This window comes from Hemitrygon akajei, chromosome 24 (assembly GCF_048418815.1).
Source record: "Hemitrygon akajei chromosome 24, sHemAka1.3, whole genome shotgun sequence".
In the NCBI taxonomy this organism is placed as follows: domain Eukaryota; kingdom Metazoa; phylum Chordata; class Chondrichthyes; order Myliobatiformes; family Dasyatidae; genus Hemitrygon; species Hemitrygon akajei.
The window spans coordinates 56,251,036-56,277,012 of record NC_133147.1 but is presented as its reverse complement, the minus strand read 5'-3'; the positions used below and the strand labels follow the sequence as shown (position 1 = coordinate 56,277,012).

The 25,977-nt window shown below is 41.9% G+C and overlaps 1 protein-coding gene across 1 annotated transcript in view; it reads left to right on the top strand.

The window, feature by feature from the left end:
• The first annotated feature begins 1,687 nt into the window (after window positions 1-1,687).
• The window catches only part of LOC140715759 (uncharacterized), a 36,947-nt gene continuing 12,657 nt past the window's right edge, over window positions 1,688-25,977 (top strand). Inside the window, exons 1-6 of the mRNA XM_073028129.1 lie at window positions 1,688-1,795; window positions 8,538-8,570; window positions 13,001-13,294; window positions 16,287-16,580; window positions 19,581-19,874; window positions 22,872-23,165. Of these exons, the coding sequence (XP_072884230.1) occupies window positions 1,765-1,795; window positions 8,538-8,570; window positions 13,001-13,294; window positions 16,287-16,580; window positions 19,581-19,874; window positions 22,872-23,165 (1,240 nt within the window). The 5' untranslated portion in view covers window positions 1,688-1,764. The remainder of the gene's footprint in view (window positions 1,796-8,537; window positions 8,571-13,000; window positions 13,295-16,286; window positions 16,581-19,580; window positions 19,875-22,871; window positions 23,166-25,977) is intronic.

The following is a 25,977-nucleotide window of genomic DNA, read 5'->3' as shown; positions in this document are numbered from 1 at the left end:
CCCTTCTTAATTAGCGGAGTAACATTTGCAATTCTCCAGTCTTCCAGTACAATGTCAGAATCCATCGGCTCTTGAGAGATCATCTTTAATGCCTCCGCAATCTCTCCTGCTATATCCTTCAGAACCCGAAGGTGCATTTCATCAATTCTCGGAGGTTTATCCACACTCTTACAATTAAGATTCCTGAACACTTTCTCAGTCCTGATTTTCACTGTACAAACTTCACTTCCCCGACACTCTTGAGTGTCCGGTACACTGCAGATGTCTTCCACTGTGAAGACTGATGCAAAATACACATTCAGTTCCTTTGCCATCTCTGCGTTTCTCCAGCGTCATTTTCTATTGGTTCTATATCTACACTCAACTCTCTTTTACCCCTTATATAGAAAAGATTTTAGTACTTCGTTGATATCAGTCGCCAGCTTCCTTCCATAATCCATCTTTGCCTTCCTACTGACCTTTTTAGTTTCCTTCAGCAAGTTTGTAAAAGCTTCCCAATCCGCTATCTGTCTACTAGCATTGGCTTGATTGTATGCCCTCTCTTTAGCTTTTACTTTGGCTCTGACTTCACTTCTCAAACATGGTAGTGTCCTTTTTTCATTCGAAATTTTATTAGTATTTGGAATATATCTGTCCTGCATTTCCCGCATTTTTCGCAGAAACTCTGCCATTTCTGTTCTTCTATCTTTCCTGCTATTGTCCCTTTACAGTCAACCTTGGCCAATTCCACTCTCATGCCATTGCATGTGGTGAGGACCTCCAAGTACCTCGGTGTGCACCTGGTTTACAGACCTGCGTGAAGCACCAAAACTGTGTGCACGAAGGACCACAGTCACCTCTACTTCCTGAGGAGATAGGGATCCTTTGGAGTATGCAAGCAGCTCCTTCCCATATTCTACCCACGTGCTGTTGACAGTACAATCTTCTATGTGTGCTGTGTTGGGGTAATGACATCAACATGTGTGATACCAACAGGCTCAACAAGCGGATCAGTAAAGCTGGCTCTGTTACAGGAGTCAAATTGACACGCTGGAGCCTGTGGAAGAACAAAGGACCCTAAGTCAAATCCTAGCAAACCTGGACAATGTTTCTCCCCTCCTGCATGCCACTTTGGCTGAACACAGTGGCGTCTTTATTAATAGACTGCTACAACTTCCATGCTCCAAAGAGCGCCATGAGATCATCCTTACCTCGGCTCTTAGGGTCAATAATGAGTCAACCTATAGCAGAAGAAGTGATGATTTACCTCCTGTTAGAATGCTTGAGGTAACTTTTTTATTATTTTTACTTGTCTTCTAATATTTCTATATATCTGTGCACTTGTAATGTTACTGTCACACTGTTAGTTCCTTTGGGGTCAATTGTGTATCCATCTGTTACAACAGAGATCAGGAGCAATTTCCTTGACAATAGAATGGCAACTCTGTAGAATTCATTGCTTGACGTAGTTGAGGCGTCCATGATATTGGGTACCTTTAAATTGTATGTTGATTGGTTCTTGCCCAGTAACTAAATTAAAGGTTCCCCGAAGAAAGTAGGAGAATGGGTTTAAGAGGTATTATAAAAAATCCCGGATGGGATGGTGGAGCAGATTCAATGCGCCGAATTACCGAATTCTGCACCCACGTGGTCTGTCCGAGGTCACGTGCTCCTTTCAGCTCCTCCCTTCTGCAGTCATACTCTTAACCGTTCCTGGAAGTAACAGCAGTCTCAGAATCTTCTCCGCGCAGAATACTGATGTGTCCAAGCGGTACAAAATAGATCATGATCACGGCCGCTTTGTTGCTGTTATTTGGTGAGTTGTGAAACTATCTGTATTTGAACGAATGTATTCAGTACCGGCAACTTACCCTGACAGCCGGAGTGTGCAGGCTAAATGCTCCGCGTAAGCTATCGTAGAGCATCAAACTAGGGATATAGCCAACATGTCGATACAAATTTATGGAATTTCTCCAACTGCTGTCCCGCGAACAGGCATTTAAACGCTGTTAGGTTTTTTTTCTGCATTATTGATACGTTTACCTGCTTCATTTTTACTTTGCTCTTCTACACCCGCATCGCTGTTCTTTGGCAATTTGTGTTTCTGTACTGAATTTAAAAAAATACTACTGCTTTTTGGTACAAGAGGAAATACTGAGGGATGCTTAGCGGCGAAACTAAATTCCAAACTATGGGTTGCAAAATTTTCCACTGTACAATCGATAGTTTATTGCTTTTTGATGGTAGAAAATGTGCATGCATGGAGTTCAAAGAGGAAGAAATGATGCAAGATGTTTCCCTGTGTCGGCGGATAGTTTGCTTTATATTTAGTTGTGTTCTATCAAAGTTCCTACCATGTGGGGACAAGTTCCTCTTTCTCTGAGTTACTGTTATTTTCAGTTAATACTGCCTCTTTACTTTATGACATCCAGCACGTTTAACGCTGTACCAGATACAATCATTTTCACAATGCGTGTATTATTCATGACGTTAATATTTATTCGGGTTAAACCTTAAAAGCATAATCTTGTAGCTTCATTTCAACTTGTTACATTACTGCTGCTGATTCTACTGCAAATTCATTTTCTGTCCTGTGCATCCTCCACCTCCATTATTCAGTTGCTTTCAGTAAATTACACTGCAAAATGTGTGCATTTGTTTTACTTTGCTAACAAGTTGCTGAAATACACACTTGCCCCAGTTCATCCGGCATGATGTGTATCTAAGCTCAAGCCGCATTTCCGCTTCAACACTTTGTTTTCTTACAACGACTACAAAAATTCTGCTAGCCTCTCCATTGTCTAACCTATCTTATTTTGACTTATGTTCTCGGCATGTCTCATGAAAAATGCCGGGAATACTATATATACACTGGCATGCAAACGTTTGTGCACTCCTGGTTAAAATATTTGTTACTGTGAATAGCTAAGCGAATAAAAGATGAACTGATTTCCAAAATGCATAAAGTTAAAGATGACACATTTCTTTAATATTTTAAGCAAGAAACTTTTTTTTTAATTTCCATCTTTTACCGTTTCAAAATAACAAAAAAGGAAAAGGACCCGAAGCAAATGTTTGGGCCCCTGCATGGCAGTATTTAGTAACACCCCCTTTGGCAAGTATTTTTTGTAGCCAGCTAAGAGTCTTTCAATTCTTGTTTGGGGGATTTTCGCACATTCTTCCTTGCAAAAGGCTTCTAGCTCCTTGAGACTCTTGGGCAGTCTTGCATGCACTACTTTTCTGAGGTCAATCAACAGATTTCTAATGATGTTTAGGTCAGGGGACAGTGAGGGCCATGGCAAAATCTTCAGTTTGCGGCTTTTGATGTAGTCCTTTGTGGATTTTGATGTGTGTTTAGGGTCATTATCCTGTTGTGGAAGCCATTCTCTTTTCTTCTTCGGCTTTTTTTTTACAGACGGTGTGATGTTTGCTTCCAGAATTTGCTGGCATTTAATTGAATTCATTCTTCCCTCTCCCACTAAATGTTCCCCGTGCAACTGCTGTAATACAAGCCCAAAGCATGATCAATCCACCCCTGTGTTCAACAGTTGGAGAAGGGTTTCTTTTCATGAAGTCCTGCACCCTTTTCTCTCCAAGCATACCTTTGCTCATTGCGGCCAAACAGTTCTATTTTAATTCCATCAGTCCACAGGACGTGTTTCCAAAATGCATCAGGTTTGTTTAGATGTTCCTTTGAATCTTTTGAATAGAAATTTTTGGCCTTAATGAGCAAAGGTATGTCTGGAGAAAAAAGGGTACAGAAATTCATGAAAAGAACCTCTCTCCGACTGTTAAGCACGTGGGTGGATCGATCATGTTTTGGGCTTATGTTGCATCTAATGGCATGGAGAACATTTACTGACAGACGGAAGAATGAATTCAATTAAATACCAGAAAATTTGGAAGCAAACGTCATACCATCTGTAAAAAAAAAGCCGAAAATGAAAAGAGGAGGGTTTGTAATAATCCTAAACACACCTCAAAACCCAGAAAGAACTACCTCAAGAGGCGCAAGCTGAAGGTTTTGCCATGGCCCTCACAGTCTCCTGACCTAAACATCATCGAAAATCTGTGGATAGACCTCAGAAGAGTAGTGCATGAAAAATGGCCCAAGAATCTCACAGAACTAGAAGCCTTTTGCAAGGAAGAATGGGCGAAAATCCCCCAAACAAGAATTGAAAGACTCTTAGCTGGCTATAAAAAGCGTTTGCAAGCTGTGATACTTGCCAAAAGATGTGTTACTAAGTACTGCCATGCAGGATGCCCAAACTTTTTCTTCGGGCCCTTTTCCTTTTTTTTTGTAATTTTGAAATGGTAAAAGATGGACATGAATACGTTTTCTTGCTTAAAATATTGAAGAAATGTGTCATCATGCATTTTGGAAATCTGTTTACCTTTTACCCGCTTAACTATTAACAATAACAAAAATTTTGACCGGGGTGCCCACACTTTTCCATAACACTGTATAAGCGAAAATGCTAACAGTACATGGAGGATTGCTTTCGAAGTCCAACGTCGAGCGAATGTACAGCTGCCGGGATAAAGGTGAAAGACTCCCTTCTGGAAGAAATGCAAAACATCTGTGAAGATGTCAGGAAACTGGCGTCGATGGACAACCAGCTAGGAGAATAACTCAGATAGCAAGCAGGGGACATGTGTGTAATTGAAGAGAGCCAGAGGATCAGAGGCCATGACAGGAAAAGCCACCGAACGCGATGTACAATCGCCAGATATCAGAGGTGGCTGACATAAGAAATTCCTACCAATGACTGGAAATGGCAGGCTGAGGGTAGAACTGAGACGCTGCTTATGGCTGCACAAGAACAGGTGCTGAGCACAGCAACATTAGAAGCAGAAGTCTTTCACTCCAGACAAGACCCAAGATGCAGACTGTGCAAGGAATCCGCGGAAACCATCCAGCAGGTAGTAGCAGGATGCAAGATGCAGGCAGGGACAACATTCACCGAGCAGCAGAATCAAGTTACAGGAAGTGGACACTCCCAAATCCAAATAGCAAACACCCGAGAATGTAGTGGAGATTGACAAATCTAAGTGGGTGTGGGACTTTCAAACACCGACTGATAAACAGGTACTGGGAACAGAAGAAAGCAATAGTAATAGACATGCCAATCCCGAATGATAGTAACATCAGGACGAAAGAATGTGAGAACTTGGAGAAATACCAGAGGTTGAAAGAGCAGACAGAAAGAGTGTGGAAGGTTATAGCCAGAGTAATACCGGTGGTGAGAGAAGCACTGGGAGCTGTGCCACCTGGACGAGGAGAGTCGTTCTAACAAATCCCGGAAACAATATCTGAGGTCTCGGTCCAGAAGAGAGCACTACTGGGAACAGCAAGGATACTGCACCGAACCCTCAAGGTCCCCGGCTTCTGGTAAAGGATCCAAGATGGAGAGAAAAGTGCACATGAACTCCACCAATAAGGGGTAAGAAAATATTTTTAAAAAACGAATTCTAAAATAGTTCGGTTTCCAGATTATTGCAATTCTCTACCGCATCACCAGAAATAGACGCATCGGAAATTTTTGTTTAAAAAAGTAAAACTATTGCTTTGATAGTTTGTTGATATAGTTGTAATTCTGCAGAATGGGTATTAAGGTGATTATTGACAAATCAAACTGTGGAAACGACGCAGTCACGATCAACCGATCAGTGGTTCATAGACGGAAGCCAGTAGAGCATAGAAATAAAGTCCAGCAAACAGCAGATTCCGGTTAATGGAGCTGCGATAACATCGTCGCAGAGGTCAAATTTACAGAAAAATTGTCAGAAACAATTACTGACCCCACGTTCAGTTCTGTGAAATGAGCACTGGTAGTCGGAAGCAATTGTGTGCAACAACCTCCTCTTGTGACCAGCAATTTACACAGTGACGAATATACATTAAATACAGAGACCGGATATTTCTGAAAATAGTTTTCCGTTGATTGTTCTGTGAAACCTTTTTGCGACGGCGCGGTCTTCTTTGCATCAGCACTTGACTGAGATAAAGCCACTGATTGCCGTTATCATAGCTTTCTAGATGAACGCTACAGGTTAAAACTATCAGTTGAAAGCTTTATTTTTTTCATTAAAATTTTCCTGTTGCTTTTTTTCTTTCCTGTATATCATCCAGAAGATTTATGTGACACTACAGAACACATGGAATATCTCTAAGAGATTTGGTATACCCTAAAACGCATCTAAACTCACTTCCTTACTGTGTCAGCAAAGGCGGCTCACCGAGAGATAGATCTGCTAGCAGAGGGGTGAGAACCCAGGATACTTTAGAAAACATAGTATCACAGCGACCTGCTGAAATAATCAGTTATCTTTTAGACAACGAACAACTTATTTCCATTCAGAATACCAGATGCTCCCGTAATTTTCAACAAAACTAAATCCTTTCATGGATAAAGTGATTTTGGATGACAGGGATGAGAAGAAATGAAGAGGAAACAAAAGAAGAGAGAAAGATGAAAATAGCGAAAGAAGGAAGAGCAAAAAAGGAAGTGAGAAAGAAATGAAGTATGAGAGAAAGAATGAAAAGAAGAAACAGAGAGACTGAGGCAGACAAAAGAACGAAATTCAAGAAAGGAAGGAAGAAAGACAGGTTGATAGATGCAATGAAGAGAAAGAGAATCTGTCGTGCGAAAAGGATGAGGTTAGAGAAAATTAATCTGCCCTCAGCGTCTAGTTGCAACATTTTCAGACGCACAACAATTTCACGAGAGGCAGCAAACTTACTCCCAGGGCTATAAATCATTTGCTATCAAATCATCCACTTTCAATGTCAATCATTACTTTTACTTCCCTGTTTCCTGTAGATGAGTCACGCGATCATGCACTGCTGAAACGAGCCTCAGAAATTGGAAAAGTAATATCCAACAGTCACTTGCACAAATGATTTTTTCTAAATCTTTGCATATAACCTCTTCAATATCTTCGACATTACTAATTGAAGGAGATATTTTCACAGAACGGGGAAGAAAAATGTAGCTAATAATGACAATGCTGAAGCTCTACAATAGTTACTTGTTAAACTTCTGCATTTAACATTTGTTGCGAAATGTGGGATTAACTAATATGCCCGCATTCGAATTTAGTGCTTCTAAGAAAAAGTAACGTTTCAACAAGTACTCCCACCCCTGTTTAAACCAATGTACCGCCTTACTGTCAATCTGGTTAACACTTTGCTTTCCTCTCCTCACTTCGCCGTTTCACTTGCTCCAGCTCTCTCTCAGAGCAAACAGATCGGTGCATAATTTTATCCAGCATGATTAAATGCAAGGAAGGTTGGCTGCAAGGAAGGATGACGGTGTGAGAAGAAACGCTTTTGCTCTCACAGTCCAAACGGATATAATTACTCCAAAGAAATTGAAGTAAATATTTGCTACGTTTCGTGCAAATACAAATGTGCTTCAGATAGTTCTCGTTTAGTCCACATCACGTGATGAGGCTTTTCAAACAAAATTTATTCAGGTTGTTGAACCTTAATTAAACAGAGAGATAGAGAAGTAAGTAGATAAATGGACAGACGGATAGATGGTTACGTAGGTAGAGAGTGAGAGATGGTTAGATAGATAGACAGGCAGATAGATAGGTAGACAGAGAGAGAGAGATGGCCAGGTAGATAGATAGACAAATAGAAAGATAGTTAGAAAGATAGACAAATCGATAAATAGGTTGATTGTTCGACAGACAGACAAACAGAGAGACAGACAGATGGAAGATATGATTGGTAGCTCGGGTTGCTCTTTGATTGTAACGTTTTACGACGAGCCTGGAGGTCAGGTCAAAAACGTTTTGTTACCAGACTGTCGCGCTACCCGCTGGTCTCCTCTGAGTCCCGGCCAACCAAATAACTGAGTAAAATCTGGCTGGATAGAAATGTAGATAGATTGATAGATTGATAGATAGATATGGAAAGAGACTTTTAATGTGTACAGGTTATATACGCCATGACCGAACTCTCCTTCCCATAAATGGTTCAAATTGGCTTTGTATCTGCACTCGGCACAATGACAATAAAGTTGAATCTAATCTAAATTATCAGCTACATTGCTTGGAAATACTGGGAATCTTTGTGTTTTTAGTATTTGCTTAATCTGCAGGCAACGATGTGATTCGATTGACCATGATCGTGTGTATATTTTGTTTTTGTGTCTGTTCGCGACTTTTATTTATTATGTTAGCAGATGATCAGATCCAGACATTTACATAATGGCGTGGTTACGGTGAAATTGTATCTTTGAGATACGAGTGGGGTCATGGAATAACTAAATGACTCCATACACGCACTGGTTGTTCTGTTTCCATCATGATTCTGTTTTTTGGGGCGAAGAATCTCCAGCAGAGCGAGTGCCTGATTGACAGACATCAACGTTTTAAAGCTGCTGTTTGATCAGATGGGGAGGACTGTGAATAGCGTTTGTGAGAAGAGGGCACTGTCAATAGGAAGTTACGGAATAATGACAGGGTTCTTCTGTAAAGCGGCTTTGAACATTTCATGCAGGTATGATGTGCAATTGATGTAATATATTATAACTTTCTATTTGCAGTGGTCGTGAAGGCCCAGGGAGAAAATGATCTAGGTGAGTGATAAACGCTATTAATTGTTCCTTGAATGCTGGTGTTCTATCTTGCTGTTTCTTCGACGTATTATGTGATCAAACCTAAATATCTGCTGTCTCTAATTTTTCTACGGCTCTGATATGGTTAATGCAAACCTACTGCTATCAAGAGCAAGCATCACGGGCAACTGCTATTCCTTCACTGAGTTCATGGAAATGATATTTTAGGGAAATAAGGGGGAAAGATTATAAGATAGCATTACAGATGCAGAGTGCATTCTTAAGGAGAAATTGTTAATAAGGATCAATGTGAAAGATCAGATTGGACACAAAATTTTCTCAACATTGGAAAATAGAGGTTATAATTCCACAGTTCCATAAAAAAGGAATTTCTGCAATAATTTAATTCCGAGCATGCCAGGGTAATGAACGCAAATGCTGCTATAGAACCCATCAACGGCACGAGAAGAGGAATGTATAGTGTACATTGGAACCTGTGCAGTCTAAATCCTTAGCATATGTGCTTTACCCAATCCCCACCCCCCCAAAAAAAAACCGAATTCTAGTCAACTTGTAAAAGGGAACATGCATCAGCTATGAAATATAAGATGTCTAAAGGAAACTGAAATTGCATAAAATTATGTGGGCTTTGTTACTCACAGGGTAGAGTTCAAGATTAACATCTTAAAAGTCCTAGGCAAGAATAATCCCAGAACCGACGCAAGTGACAATATCGGACATGAAAGACCGATACCGCGCCATGTCGCTAAATACATTATAGACAGATGGGAGAGGCCCGGAGAAAAAATCTGATAGGGGAGGAGAGTGGACTATGTGTTAAATGGAAGAAGGCGGGACATCACGGAATGTGATAGACATGTGACAGCAAGAGGTAAGAGGCTGGAGTGAGGAATTGAAGAAGGAGAATGGCGGAAAAATGTTACAGGAAGTTGCAGAAATTGCTGTCCATGCCAACAATTTGGTAAATTATGATAATAATACAATAAATGTTATAGATTATTTCTTGAATGCCGGAGTTCTATCTTGCTGTTTGATCGGTGTTACTTGATCAAACGAACATTATCTGGTGTCTCCAATTTTTCCACGGCTCTGATATGATTCACATAAACCTGGAGCTATCAAGAGTAAACCACAGAGGGAACTGCTATTCCTGGTTCAGTTCATGGAAATGGCTTTTCAGGGAGATAAAATAGATAGAATATAAGATAGTGTAGATGAAGAGTGCATTAATTTCGGAGAGATTGTTTGAAAAGGTCAATAAGAAGAATCAAATTGGACACAGGGTTTTCCCAGCAATCGGCAGCAGAGGTTACAAATTCACAGGTACATACAAAGGAATTTCTACAATAAATTCCATTCTAAACATAATCAACAGAAATTCTGATATAGGACCCATCTATGTCACACAAAGAGAAATGTATAAGGTTACATTGGAACACGTGCAGTCTACATTCTTAGGATATGTGTTTTATATCAACTCAAAAGAAACCAAATTCTCTACAAATTGTAAAAGGGAACAGACGTCTGCTATGCAATGTAAGATCTCTAAAGGGTGTTGAAATTGCATTAACTGATCAGGTATTTATTATTCACAGGGTGGAGTTGAATATAAACATAAGTATCCTAGGCAAGATCAACCTCAGAGGGGACGCCTGTTGCAATATCATAGCAGCTGTAAGTGTCAGATGGGCCTACTCAGCGCCATATTGCTAATTAAATTATAGATAGATGGAAAAAAGAAAGCCTGGAGAAAAAGGAACCTCGTACTGGAGGACTGTGGACTATGGCAGAAAAAGGAGGAGGGACATCATGGGGTGGTGTTAGACAAGAGGTAAGAGGCTAGAGTGAGGAATTAAAGAAAAGGGGTGGGAAAAGGCGAGATAATGATACAGTAAGTTGCTGAAATCGATGTTCATACCATCAGTTTCGATAATTATGATAACAAAACAACTGACGTTGTGATTATATTCCATTCAGCAACACAGAATGGTTGCACGTTGCCACAACAGTTAAGCAGCTATCCGTGGCACAGGTTCTCAACCTCAGGATGAATTTTGCGTATAGACGCCTGCACTTGGTAGAATATATCTTAGGCGACGGATATCATCTAATGATGAATTTCTTTTGATTTTCTTTTAGAAAACTTGATTTTGTGTCATCTGTGCACAGTATGAATTTTTTTATATATAGCTGTGATCTTTCAAACTTACTTATATCTGTCCTGTAGGGGAACAAAAGTGCACACTACTCTACAAATTAGCACTCAGCAATGTCTTATGCACCTTCAGTATAAGATCCCATATCAAGTACTTGCAATTGTTTCACACTGAACATACCTGTTAAAGCTCTTAGGGTTCTTTGTCACCATGTCTGCTAAAGAAAGCCGATGAATCAATATATTTTGTTTATCCACACTAGTTTCCTTTCCCTGCATCTATTATCGTTACCGTTTATTCTGACAAGCACGTACAGGCTTTTCCCTCTCTAGTTTTCACTTCTGCAGACATCCAACTTCCCAAATACATTTTTGCCAGGAAACTGCCTGTCCCAATCCACTCTTGCCAGATCCTTTCTGATACCAAAATAATTGGCCTTTCTCTAATTTAGGATCTCGACCGGAGCACCAGGCCTATCTATTTTTCAGATTTACTCTGAAACTAATGCATTATGCTCACTAGATGCTAACCTTTACCCTGCACAGACTTCTGTCACCTGCCGTATCTAATTTCCTTATGGCAGACAAAGTATCACCGAATCTCTCCTTGAGGGTTCAAAGTACTGATTCAGGTGACATTCCTGAACGTATTTCACAAACTGTCTCCCATCCAGTCATTTTACGGAACGGGATTCCCAGCAAATATGTGGAAAGTTACAATCTTATCCTATAACAACCTTATTTCCTGCAACAATCTGCAATCTCTCTACAAATTTGTTCTTCTAAATTGCTCAGACTGTTGTGGGGTGGGGGGGGGGGCGTCTATCATATCACCCTGTCAACGTGGTCATACCTTTCTTATTCCTAAGCTCCATCCATAAAGCCTCACTAAACAAGTTCTCCAGTCTGTCCTTACAGCACTGCTGTGACATTTTCTCTGACTAGAAAAACCACCCCTGATCCTTCAAACGGTCATGCTCCGCTGTGTCCAAAATAACCGAAGCTCGAAATGTAGAGTTTCCAGTCTTGTGACCAAGTTTCACTAATAGCTACAATATCAAAGATCCAGCTGTTGTTCTATGCCCTGAGCACATCTGTCTTTCGTACAACACTTATTTCATGGACATGTGGTTTATGTAGCTCAGGGCGTAGGTGCACCATGCTCAACATTTTGATTCCTGACTTTGTCTGAGGTAATAACAACATTTATCTCCACAACCTTTCCACTAACTGTTCTGGAACTGTGGTTCCCATTCGCCACAATTTCCAGGATCATCCTCACCAAAACACTGCCCTCAGCCCTATGCAGCACTAGCAAAACTTTCCGATGGGATATTAGTCCCAACCAGCTCAGCTGCAAACCGTCTCTTCTGTACAAGTCTCATCTTCGGTGGTAAGGAGCCCAATGAACCAAACATCTCATGTTCTTCCTCTTGTACCAAATCCTAGGCCACATGTTAAAATGAAAAGTCCTGTTATTTCTGCATTCACTAAAACATGGCACGAGCAGCAATCGTGCTGGTCTGTCAGTACGTCCTTCTGAACTCCCTAATTATTTTGTTTCCCCTTCAGCTGTCAGCTTGTGGTTTTGTATTGCCATCTGCTTCTGTCCCACTCCTGCTCTACTCCGGCCCCTGTGTTACAGAATACTCCGTCTCTCATCTGTTTCTCATTATTACTTGTATTCCTGCCACCTGGGTCTCATTGTGCTCCACCTATAATCTGTCTCTCAGTTTATTTCTCAGTGTATTTCAGTCCTGTCTTTTCACCTGTTTGTTGGCAGATTGTGCCAGTGAGTTTTCCTGAGACATTCCATCATTGATATCTGAAGTCTGTCCGTCTCAATAACGACTCTGTCCATTGCCCGATTCTGGATTTCTCTGGAATTTTTAATCTCCTGAACTTTGACGCCATGTCTGTTGCCCCCACCGCTCAGATTTGCTACCCTGTAAATATCATAGTGGGCATTGGACGTGGTCTGTGGTTGGATCTCTGCTTCAGCTTCCTGACAAGGTAATAACTCTGGAGGTGCAATCATTTAACTTAGCAAAGCTTTCTTGTGGATCTTTCATTCAAGCATAGAGACATACGGCACTTATTGCCTCCAGGAAGTACTATTTCTGCAAATACATCTTCAGAGGGGAAGAGTTATATAATGGTAATTATGCATGAGAAATATGTAGTTACACACAACGAATTTTGCACGGGAGCTAATGAGAATATTGATTACGTATCTTGTGCACAGTCTGGATCAATTCATTTTCTTTCCTTGCAGCTCGGCCACAAAAACCTCGAATATCAAGTGACCGACCTGATATGGTCTATTTGTCAGATGAGTCGGTTGTACTTACTTGTCAGACAACTGATCAGGAATATTCCGGTGACACCTTTCAACTGTACAATGGCCAACAATTAGTAAAGGAAGAGTTTTCACAGCATAACAGCGCGACGTTCACCATCACAAACGGAGGAGTTGCTCTGAGGGATTACTACTGTGTTTACATGAGCACGGTGTCCGGTAGAAGCATAAGGTCACCAGAAAGCGACAGAATAAATATAACAGTCATGGGTGAGTTGTTTAATTTGTTTTCCAGTTCAAACAGGTGATATATGCTCGCGATTAGAACAATAATATTTTGACTGAGAGGTCTAACCTATGTTACAGCAAAGAAAATTTACATTCACACTCACTTTGGTTTGACGCTTGTGTACTATGTCCAACTATACCTCTTCCTTCAATGTTCCGGTTTCCCCTCGTGAATGACATTTTTTTGCAGGCATTCGGACATGATGGGCACAATTGAAAGTTCGATGTTCAAAGTAAGTTCAATATTGATGTAAATATATGTCAACATATCCAACCCTGAGTTACACTTTCTTGCGAGCACACTCATCGAATCCACAGCAGAATATCAACCATAATAGAATTAATGAAAGACCATACCAATGTGGATGCTGAATCAGTGTGCAAGAGATAACGAATTCCAAATACAAAAGAGAAATAATACGATTAATACAAAATATACCTCTCAAGAACATGAGATGAAGAGTCATTGAAAGACAGTTGATAACGTGGGAATATTTCAAGGGCGGGGCAAGTGACGTTGAGGGAAGATGTTCCCATTGGTTCAAGAGACTGACGGTTGAAGGGTAGTAACTGTTTCTGAAGATAGTGGTGTGAATCCTGAGGGTCCTGTACATTCTTCCTGAATAAGCAGTGAGAAGAACGAAAGTGCTGGATAGTAGCCTCCTGATGATTGGTGCTGATTTCCTGCGACAATTCTTCGTGCAGATATGTTTCGAGGTGCTGAAGGCCTTACGCTTGATAGACTGGGCATATCCAATCCTTTTTCTAGGATGTTCCGTTCAAGGATTTCCATGATTTCGGTGGGCTAGGATACAGTCAGCAATCGTCAATAAACGCTCCACTACACTCATTCAGAAATTCGTCAAAGTTGTAGATGAAATGCCCAATCCTCGAGAATTCAAAATGAAGTAGAGGTGCTGCAGTGCTTTCTTGTTCAGTAAAGTTATGTGTTAGGCCCAGAACAGTTGGTCTCCTCTGAAGGAATAACACCAAGCAATGAATCACTGCTGACCCTTTCGAACATTGACTGACTGATGAGGTCTGGTTCATAGATCTCTGCTTTTCTCCTTTTGTAATAGTTTGTTGTTATGGCACACCTTAGGAATATTTTCAATCTCTCTCCTATATGTTAATTCGTCACCAATTTTCATTCGCTCTACGACAGTGGTCTCGTCAGTAGACTTGAATGTGACATTGAAGCTGTGCATAACCGTACAGTAATAAATGTTAAGTGAGTCGAGCAGGGAGCTAATCTCCTAGACTGGTGCTGCAGCTGTGTTAGACCATAAGACCATAAGAGGTAGGAGCAGAGGTAGGCCATCCGACCTATTGAGTCTGCTCCGCCAGTTAATAATGGGCTGACCGAATTCTTCCAGTCCATCCCACTCCCCTGCTTACACCCTATACCCTTTGATGCATTGGCTAATCAAGAATTTTTCAATCATGCCTTAAAGGCACCCAATGTCTGGGACTACATAGCTGCTCACGGCAACGAATTCCACTGATTTACCACCCTCTGACTAAAGTAATTTCTCTGCATCTGAGTTCTTCAATCCTGACGTCGTACCCTCTTGTCCTATAATCCTCTGCCATGGGAAATAACTTTGTCATATCTGATCTGTTCAGGCCTTTTAACATTCGGAATTTTTCTCTGAGATCCCCCCTCATTCTCCTGAACCTCGGAATGTTCAGGAGAAACAAACGAAGCTCGGAATGTAGAGTTTTCAGTCCTGCAGCCAGGTTTCACTAATAGCTACAATATCAAACATCCAGCTGTTGTTCCATGCCCTGAGCACATCTGTCTTTCGTACGACACTTATTTCATGGATATACTGTTTGTCGAGCTCAGGGCATAAGTGCACCATGCTCAACATTTTGATTCCTAACTTTGTCTGAGGTACTAACAACATCTGTCTCCATAACCTTTACACTAACTGTTCAGGCACGTAGTTCCCAGTCACCACAATCTTTAGGATCATCTTCACCATCACACTGCCCAGGTCCCGTGCAGCCCAGCAAAACTTTCAGATGGATATTAGTCCCAACCAGCTCAGGTGCAAACTGTCTCTTCTGTACAAGTCTCACCTTCGGTGGTAAGGAGCCCAATGAACCAAACATCTCATGCTCTCCCTGCTGTACCAAATCCTAGGCTCGTGTTGAACTGTAAAATCTTCATATTTCTGTCTTCACTGAAACATGGCACGAGCAGCAATCATGCAGGTCTGTCAGTACCTCCAGCTGAACACCTTTTTTTATCTTTTACCTTAGCTGTCAGCCTGTAGTTTTGTATAGCCACATGCTTCTGTCCCCGCTCCTGCTCTACTCCGGCCCCCGTATTACAGAATACTCCGTCTGATATAGTTTCTCAGTATTACTAGTATTCCTGCCACCTGGGTCTCATTGAGTTGCACGTATCATCTGTCTCTCTGTTTATTTCTCAGTGTATTTCAGTCCTGTCTTTTCACCTGTTTGTTGGCAAATTGTGCCAGTGAGATTTCCTGAGACATTCCAGCATTGATATCTGAACTCTGTCCGTCTCAATAACGACTCTGTCCATTTCCCGATTCTGGATTTCTCTGGAATTTTTAGTCTCCTCCTGAACTTTGATGCAGACTTTGCTGCCCCCACCCCTCAGATTTGCTACCCTGAAAATATCATAGTGTGCACTGTATGTGGTCTGTGGTTGGATCTCTGCTTCAGCTTCCTGACAAGGTAATAACTCTGGAGGTGCAATCATTTAACTTAGCAAAGCTTTCTTGTGGATCATTCATTCAAGCATAGAGACTTGCGGCACTTATTGTCTCCAGTAAATTCTATTTCTGCAAATACATCTTCAGAGGGGTCAAGTTATATAATGGTAATTATGCATGAGAAATATGTATTTGCACACAACGGGTTTTGCATGGGAGCTAATGAGAACATCGATTACGTATCTTGTACACAGTCTGAATCAATTCATTTTCTTTCCTTGCAGCTCGGCCACAAAAACCTCGAATATCAAGTTACCGACCTGATAAGGTCTATCTGTCAGATGAGGCGGTTATACTTACTTGTCAGACAACTGATCAGGAATATTCCAGTCGCACCTTTCGCCTGTACAATGGCCGACAACTAGTAAAGGATGAGTTTTCACAGCATAACAGCGCAACGTTCACCATCGCAAACGGAGGAGTTGCTCTGAGGGATTACTACTGTGATTACACGCGCACAGTGTCCGGTAGAAGCATATCGTCACCAGAAAGCGACAGAATAAATATAACAGTCGTGGGTGAGTTGTTTAATTTGTTTTCCAGTTCAAGCAGGTGATATATGCTCGCGATTAGAACCATAATATTTTGACTGAGAGGTCTAGCCTATGTTACAGCAAACAAAATTTACATTCACACTCACCTTGGTTTAACGCTTGTGTACACCGTCCAAGTATACCTCTTCCTTCAATCTTCCGGTTTCCCCTCGTGAATGACTTCTTTTTTTGCAGACATTTTGACATGATGGGCACAATTGAACGTTCGATGTACAAAGTAAGTTCATTATTGAAGTAAATATATGTCACCATATCCAACCCTGAGTTACACGTTCTTGCGAGCACACTCATCGAATCCACAGTGGAATATCAACCATAATAGAATCAACGAAAGACCATACCAATGTGGATGCTGAATCAGTGTGCAAAAGACAACGAATTCCAAATACAAAAGAGAAATAATACGATTAATACAAAATATGCCTCTCAAGAACATTAGATGAAGAGTCATTGAAAGAGAGTTGATAACGTGGGAATATTTCAAGGGCGGGGCAAGTGACGTTGAGGGAAGATGTTCTCTTTGGTTCAAGAGATGGATGGTTGAAGGGTAGTAACTGTTTCTGAAGATAGTGGTGTGAATACTGAGGGTCCTGTACATTCTTCCTGAATAAGCAGTGAGAAGAACGTAAGTGCTGGAGAGTGGCGTCCCTGATGATTGGTGCCCATTTCCTGCGACAAATCTTCGTGCAGCTATGTTTCGTGGTGCTGAAGGCTTCATCCGTGATAGACTGGGCATATTCAATCCTTTTTCTAGGATGTTCCGTTCAAGGATTTTCGTGATTTCGGTGTGGTGCAATGCAGTCAGCAGTCGGTCAATAAACGCTCCACTACACATGTACAGAAAATCGTCAAAGTTGTAGATGAAATGCCCAATCCTCGAGAATTCAAAAGGAAGTGGAGGTGCTGCAGTGCTTTCTTGGTCAGTAAAGTTACGTGTTAGGCCCAGAACAGTTGGTCTACTCTGAAGGAATAACACCGAGCAATGAAACACTGCTGACCCTTTCGAGCATTGACTGACTGATGAGGTCTGGTTCATAGATCTGTGCTTTCCTCCTTCTGTAATAGTTTGTTATTATGGCACGCCTCAGGAATATTTTCAATCTCTCTCCTGTATGTTAATTCGTCATCACTTTTCATTCGCTCTACGACAGTGGTCTCGTCAGTAAACTTGAATGTGACATTGAAGCTGTGCGTAACCATACAGTCATAAATGTTAAGTGAGTCGAGCAGGGGGCTAATATCCTAGACTGGTTCTGCAGCTGTGTTTGACCATAAGACCATAAGAAGTAGGAGCAGAGGTAGGCCATTCGGCCTATCGAGTCTGCTCCGCCATTTAATAATGGGCTGATCGAATTCTTCAAGTCCATCCCACTCCCCTGCTTACACCCTATAATCTTTGATGCCTTGGCTCATCAAGAACTTTTTAATCACTGCCTTAAATGACTGGGCCTACATAGCTGCTCATGGGAATGAATTCCACTGATTTACCACCCTCTGACTAAAGTAATTTCTCTGCATCTGTGTTCTTCAATCCTGACGTCGTGCCCTCTTGTCCTATAATCCTCTGCCTTGGGAAATAACTTTGTCATATCTGATCTGTTCAGGCTTTTTAACATTTGGAATATTTCTCTGAGATCCCCCCTCATTTTCCTTAACCTCGGAATGTTCAGAAGAATGTTCAGGAGAAACAACCGAAGCTCGGAATGTAGAGTTTCCAGTCCTGCAGCCAGGTTTCACTAATAGCTACAATATCAAACATCCAGCTGTTGTTCCATGCCCTGAGCACATCTGTCTTTCGCACGACACATTTCCTGGATATACTATTTGTCGAGCTCAGGGCATAAGTGCACCATGCTCAACATTTTGATTCCTAACTTTCTCTGAGGTACTAACAACATCTATCTCCACAACCTTTCCACTAACTGTTCAGGCACGTAGTTCCTAGTCACCACAATCTTTTGGATCATCCTCACCAACACATTGCCCAGATCCCGTGCAGCCTAGCAAAACTTTCTGATGGGATATTAGTCCCAACCAGCTCAGGTGCAAACCGTCTCTTCTGTACAAGTCTCACCTTCCTTGGTAAGGAGCCCAATGATCCAAACATCTCATGCTCTCCCTCCTGCACCAAATCCTAGGCTTGTGTTGAACTGTAAAATCTTCATATTTCTGCCTTTTCTAAAACATGGCACGAGCAGCAATGGTGCAAGTCTGTCAGTAACTCCAGCTGAACACATTTTTTTTTCCTTTACTTTAGATGTCAGCCTGTGGTTTTGTATAGCCGCATGCTTCTGTCCCCGCTCCTGCTGAACTCCGGCCCCTGTATTACAGAATACTCCGTCTGATATCAGGTTCTCATTATTACTTGTATTCCTGCCACCTAGGTCTCATTGTGCTGCACCTATCATCTGTCCCTCTGTTTATTTCTCAGTGTATTTCAGTCCTGTATTTTCACCTATTTGATGGCAAATTTTGCCAGTGAGGTTTCCTGAGACATTCCAGCATTGATATCTGAACTCCTTCCGTCTCAATAACGACTCTGTCCATTGCCTGATTCTGGAATTTTCTGGAATTTTTAGTCTCCTCCGGAACTTTGATGCCGACTTTGTTGCCCCCACCCCTCAGATTTGCTACCCTGTAAATATCATAGTGTGCACTGTACGTGGTCTGTGGTTGGATCTCTGCTTCAGCTTCCTGACAAGGTAATAACTCTGGAGGTGCAATCATTTAACTTAGCAAAGCTTTCTTGTGGATCATTCATTCAAGCATAGAGACTTGCGGCAATTATTGCCTAAAGGAAATTCTATTTCTCCAACTACATCTTCAGAGGGGGCGAGTTATATAATGGTAATTATGCATGAGAAATATGTAGTTGCACACAAGGAGTTTTGCACGGGAGCTAATGAGAACATCGATTACGTATCTTTTACACAGTCTGAATCAATTCATTTTCTTTCCTTGCAGCTCGGCCACAAAAACCTCGAATATCAAGTGACCGACCTGATAAAGTCTATGTGTCAGATGAGTCGGTTATACTTACTTGTCAGACAACTGATCAGGAATATTCCCGTCGCACCTTTCACCTGTACAATGGCCGACAGCTAGTAAATGAAAAGGTTTCATACCAAAACAGCACAACGTTCACCATCGCAAACGGAGGAGTTGCTGTCAGGGATTACTACTGTGATTACACGCGCATATTGTCCGGTAGAAGAATATCGTCAGGATATAGCAACAGAATAAAGATAACAGTCGTGGGTGAGTTGTTTAATTTGTTCTCCAGTTCAACCAGGTGATATATGCTCACGATTAGAACAATAATATTACGACTGTGAGGTCTAGCCTATGGTACAGCAAACAAAATTTACATTCACGCTCACCTTGGTTTGATGCTTGTGTATACTGGTCAATTATACGTCTTCCTTCAATCTTCCGCTTTCTCCTCGTCAATCCTGGTTTTTGCAGACATTCGGACATGATGAACACAATTGACATTTCGATGTTCAAAGTAAGTTCATTATTGAAGTAAATATATGTCACCATATCCAACCCTGAGTTACACTTTCCTGCGAGCACACTCACCGAATCCACAGTAGAATATCAACCATAATAGAATCAATGAAAGACTATACCAATGTGGATGCAGAATCAGTGTGCAAAAGACAACGAATTCCAAATAGAAACGGAGTAATAATACGAATTATACAAAATATGTACCTTAAGAACATGAGATGAAGAGTCATTGAAAGCGAGATGATAGCCTGTTGGAATATTTCAAGGGCGGGGCAAGTGACGTTGAGGGAAGATGTTCTCTTTGGTTCAAGAGACTGATGGTTGAATGGTAGTAACTGTTTCTGAAGATAGTGGTATGAATCCTGAGGGTCCTGTACATTCTTCTTGAATAAGCAGTGAGAAGAACGAAAGTGCTGGAAAGTGGCGTCCCCGATGATTGGTGCTGATGTCCTGCGACAATTCTTTCGTGTAGATATGTTACTTGATGCTGAACGCTTTACCCGTGATAAACTGGGAATATTCGATCCTCTTTCTAGGATGTTCCGTTCAAGGTTTTCCATGATTTCGGTGAGCTGTGATACAGTCAGCAGTCGGTCAATAAACGCTCCACTACACATGTACAGAAAATCGTCAAAGTTGTAGATGAAATGCCCAATCCTCGAGAATTCAAAAAGAAGTAGAGGTGCTGCAGTGCTTTCTTGGTCAGTAAAGTTACGTGTTAGGCCCAGAACAGTTGGTCTCCTCTGAAGGAATAACACCGAGCAATGAAACACTGCTGACCCTTTCGAACATTGACTTACTGATGAGGTCTGGTTCATTGATCTGTGCTTTCCTCCTTCTGTAATAGATTGTTGTTATGCTACACCTCAGGAATATTTTCAATCTCTTTCCTGTATGCTAATTCGTCACCACTTTTCATTCGCTCTACGACAGTGGTCTCGGCAGTAAACTTGAATGTGTCGTTGAAGCTGTGCATAACCATACAGTCATAAATGTTACGTGAGTCGAGCGGGGGGCTATGTTGCGAGACTGGTGCTGCAGCTGTGTTAGACCATAAGACCATAAGAGGTAGGAGCAGAGGTAGGCCATCCGGCCTATTGAGTCTGCTCCGCCAGTTAATAGTGGGCTGACCGAATTCTTCCAGTCCATCCCACTCCCCTGCTTACGCCCTATACCCTTTGATGCATTGGCTAATCAAGAATTTTTCAATCATGCCTTAAAGGCACCCAATGTCTGGGACGACATAGCTGCTCACGGCAACGAATTCCACTGATTTACCACACTCTGACTAAAGTAATTTCTCTGCATCTGAGTTCTTCAATCCTGACGTCGTACCCTCTTGTCCTATAATCCTCTGCCATGGGAAATAACTTTGTCATATCTGATTTGTTCAGGCCTTTTAACATTCGGAATTTTTCTCTGAGATACCCCCTCATTCTCCTGAACCTCGGAATGTTCAGGAGAAACAAACGAAGCTCGGAATGTAGAGTTTCCAGTCCTGCAGCCAGGTTTCACTAATAGCTACAATATCAAACATCCAGCTGTTGTTCCATGCCCTGAGCACATCTGTCTTTCATACGATACTTATTTCATGGATATCCTGTTTGTCTAGCTCAGGGCATAAGTGCACCGTGCTCAACATTTTGATTCCTGACATTGTCTGAGGTACTAACAACATCTATCTCCACAACCTTTCCACTAACTGTTTGGCACGTAGTTCCCATTCACCGCAATCTTTTGGATCATCCTCACCAACACAATGCCCAGATCCCGTGCAGCCTAGCAAAACTTTCTGATGGGATATTAGTCTCAACCAGCTCAGGTACAAACCGTCTCTTCTGTACAAGTCTCACCTTCCTTGGTAAGGAGCCCAATGATCCAAACATCTCATGCTCTCCCTCCTGCACCAAATCCTAGGCTTGTGTCGAACTGTAAAATCTTCATATTTCTGCCTTTTCTAAAACATGGCACGAGCAGCAATCGTGCAGGTCTGTCAGTAACCCCAGCTGAACACATTTTTTTTCTTTTACTTTAGATGTCAGCCTGTGGTTTTGTATAGCCACATGCTTCTGTCCCCGCTCCTGCTGAACTCCGGCCCCTGTATTACAGAATACTCCGTCTGATATCAGGTTCTCATTATTACTTGTATTCCTGCCACCTAGGTCTCATTGTGCTGCACCTATCATCTGTCCCTCTGTTTATTTCTCAGTGTATTTCAGTCCTGTATTTTCACCTCTTTGATGGCAAATTTTGCCAGTGAGGTTTCCTGAGACATTCCAGCATTGATATCTGAACTCCTTCCGTCTCAATAACGACTCTGTCCATTGCCTGATTCTGGAATTTTCTGGAATTTTTAGTCTCCTCCGGAACTTTGATGCAGACTTTGCTGCCCCCACCCCTCAGATTTGCTACCCTGTAAATATCATAGTGCGCACTGTACGTGGTCTGTGGTTGGATCTCTGCTTCAGCTTCCTGACAAGGTAATAACTCTGGAGGTGCAATCATTTAACTTAGCAAAGCTTTCTTGTGGATCATTCATTCAAGCATAGAGACTTGCGGCACTTATTGTCTCCAGTAAATTCTATTTCTGCAAATACATCTTCAGAGGGGGCAAGTTATATAATGGTAATTATGCATGAGAAATATGTATTTGCACACAACGAGTTTTGCATGGGAGCTAATGAGAACATCGATTACGTATCTTGTACACAGTCTGAATCAATTCATTTTCTTTCCTTGCAGCTCGGTCACAAAAACCTCGAATATCAAGTGACCGACCTGATAAGGTCTATCTGTCAGATGAGGCGGTTACACTTACTTGTCAGACAACTGATCAGGAATATTCCAGTCGCACCTTTCGCCTGTACAATGGCCGACAACTAGTAAAGGATGAGTTTTCACAGCATAACAGCGCAACGTTCACCATCGCAAACGGAGGAGTTGCTCTGAGGGATTACTACTGTGATTACACGCGCACGGTGTCCGGTAGAAGCATATCGTCACCAGAAAGCGACAGAATAAATATAACAGTCGTGGGTGAGTTGTTTAATTTGTTTTCCAGTTCAAGCAGGTGATATATGCTCGCGATTAGAACCATAATATTTTGACTGAGAGGTCTAGCCTATGTTACAGCAAACAAAATTTACATTCACACTCACCTTGGTTTAACGCTTGTGTACTCCGGCCAAGTATACCTCTTCCTTCAATCTTCCGGTTTCCCCTCGTGAATGACTTCTTTTTTTGCAGACATTTTGACATGATGGGCACAATTGAAAGTTCGATGTACAAAGTAAGTTCATTATTGAAGTAAATATATGTCACCATATCCAACCCTGAGTTACACGTTCTTGCGAGCACACTCATCGAATCCACAGTAGAATATCAACCATAATAGAATCAACGAAAGACCATACCAATGTGGATGCTGAATCAGTGTGCAAAAGACAACGAATTCCAAATACAAAAGAGAAATAATACGATTAATACAAAATATGCCTCTCAAGAACATTAGATGAAGAGTCATTGAAAGAGAGTTGATAACATGTGGGAATATTTCAAGGGCGGGGCAAGTGACGTTGAGGGAAGATGTTCTCTTTGGTTCAAGAGATGGATGGTTGAAGGGTAGTAACTGTTTCTGAAGATAGTGGTGTGAATACTGAGGGTCCTGTACATTCTTCCTGAATAAGCAGTGAGAAGAACGTAAGTGCTGGAGAGTGGCGTCCCTGATGATTGGTGCTCATTTCCTGCGACAAATCTTCGTGCAGCTATGTTTCGTGGTGCTGAAGGCTTCATCCGTGATAGACTGGGCATATTCAATCCTTTTTCTAGGATGTTCCGTTCAAGGATTTCCGTGATTTCAGTGTGGTGGAATGCAGTCAGTAGTCGGTCAATAAACGCTCCACTACACATGTACAGAAACTCGTCAAAGTTGTAGATGAAATGCCCAATCCTCGAATTCAAAAGGAAGTGGAGGTGCTGCAGTGCTTTCTTGGTCAGTAAAGTTACATGTTAGGCCCAGAACAGTTGGTCTACTCTGAAGGAATAACACCGAGCAATGAAACACTGCTGACCCTTTCGAGCATTGACTGACTGATGAGGTCTGGTTCATAGATCTGTGCTTTCCTCCTTCTGTAATAGTTTGTTATTATGGCACGCCTCAGGAATATTTTCAATCTCTCTCCTGTATGTTAATTCGTCACCACTTTTCATTCGCTCTACGACAGTGGTCTCGGCAGTAAACTTGAATGTGTCGTTGAAGCTGTGCATAACCATACAGTCATAAATGTTACGTGAGTCGAGCGGGGGGCTATGTTGCGAGACTGGTGCCGCAGCTGTGTTAGACCATAAGACCATAAGAGGTAGGAGCAGAGGTAGGACATTCGGCCTATTGAGTCTGCTCCGCCAGTTAATAATGGGCTGACCGAATTCTTCCAGTCCATCCCACTCCCCTGCTTACACCCTATACCCTTTGATGCATTGGCTAATCAAGGATTTTTCAATCATGCCTTAAAGGCACCCAATGTCTGGGACTACATAGCTGCTCACGGCAACGAATTCCACTGATTTACCACACTCTGACTAAAGTAATTTCTCTGCATCTGAGTTCTTCAATCCTGACGTCGTACCCTCTTGTCCTATAATCCTCTGCCATGGGAAATAACTTTGTCATATCTGATCTGTTCGGGCCTTTTAACATTCGGAATTTTTCTCTGAGATACCCCCTCATTCTCCTGAACCTCGGAATGTTCAGGAGAAACAAACGAAGCTCGGAATGTAGAGTTTCCAGTCCTGCAGCCAGGTTTCACTAATAGCTACAATATCAAACATCCAGCTGTTGTTCCATGCCCTGAGCACATCTGTCTTTCGTACGACACATTTCATGGATGTACTATTTGTCGAGCTCAGGGCATAAGTGCACCATGCTCAACATTTTGATTCCTAACTCTGTCTGAGGTACTAACAACATCTATCTCCATAAACTGTACACTAACTCTTCAGGCACGTAGTTCCCAGTCACCGCAATCTTTAGGATCATCCTCACCAACACATTGCCCAGATCCCGTGCAGCCTAGCAAAACTTTCTGATGGGATATTAGTCCCAACCAGCTCAGGTGCAAACCGTCTCTTCTGTACAGGTCTCACCTTCGGTGGTAAGGAGCCCAATGATCCAAACATCTCATGCTCCCCCTCCTGCACCAAATCCTAGCCTCGTGTTGAACTAATAAAAGCTTCATATTTTTGCCTTCACTGAAACATGGCACGAGCAGCAATGGTGCAGGTCTGTCAGTAACTCCAGCTGAACACTTTTTTTTTTCTTTTACCTTAGCTGTCAGCCTGTGGTTTTATATAGCCACATGCTTCTGTCCCCGCTCCTGCTGAACTCCGGCCCCTGTATTACAGAATACTCCGTCTGATATCAGTTTCTCATTAATAATTGTATTCTTGCCACCTGGGTCTCATTGTCCTGCACCTATCATCTGTCTCTCTGTTTATTTCTCAGTGTATTTCAGTCCTGGATTTTCACCTGTTTGTTGGCAGATTGTGCCAGTGAGTTTTCCTGAGACATTCCAGCATTGATATCTGAACTCTGTCCGTCTCAATATCGACTCTGTCCATTGCCCGATTCTGGATTTCTCTGGAATTTTTAGTCTCCTCCTGAACTTTGATGCAGACTTTGCTGCCCCCACCCCTCAGATTTGCTACCCTGTAAATATCATAGTGCGCACTGTACGTGGTCTGTGGTTGGATCTCTGCTTCAGCTTCCTGACAAGGTAATAACTCTGGAGGTGCAATCATTTAACTTAGCAAAGCTTTCTTGTGGATCTTTCATTTAAGCATAGAGACTTGC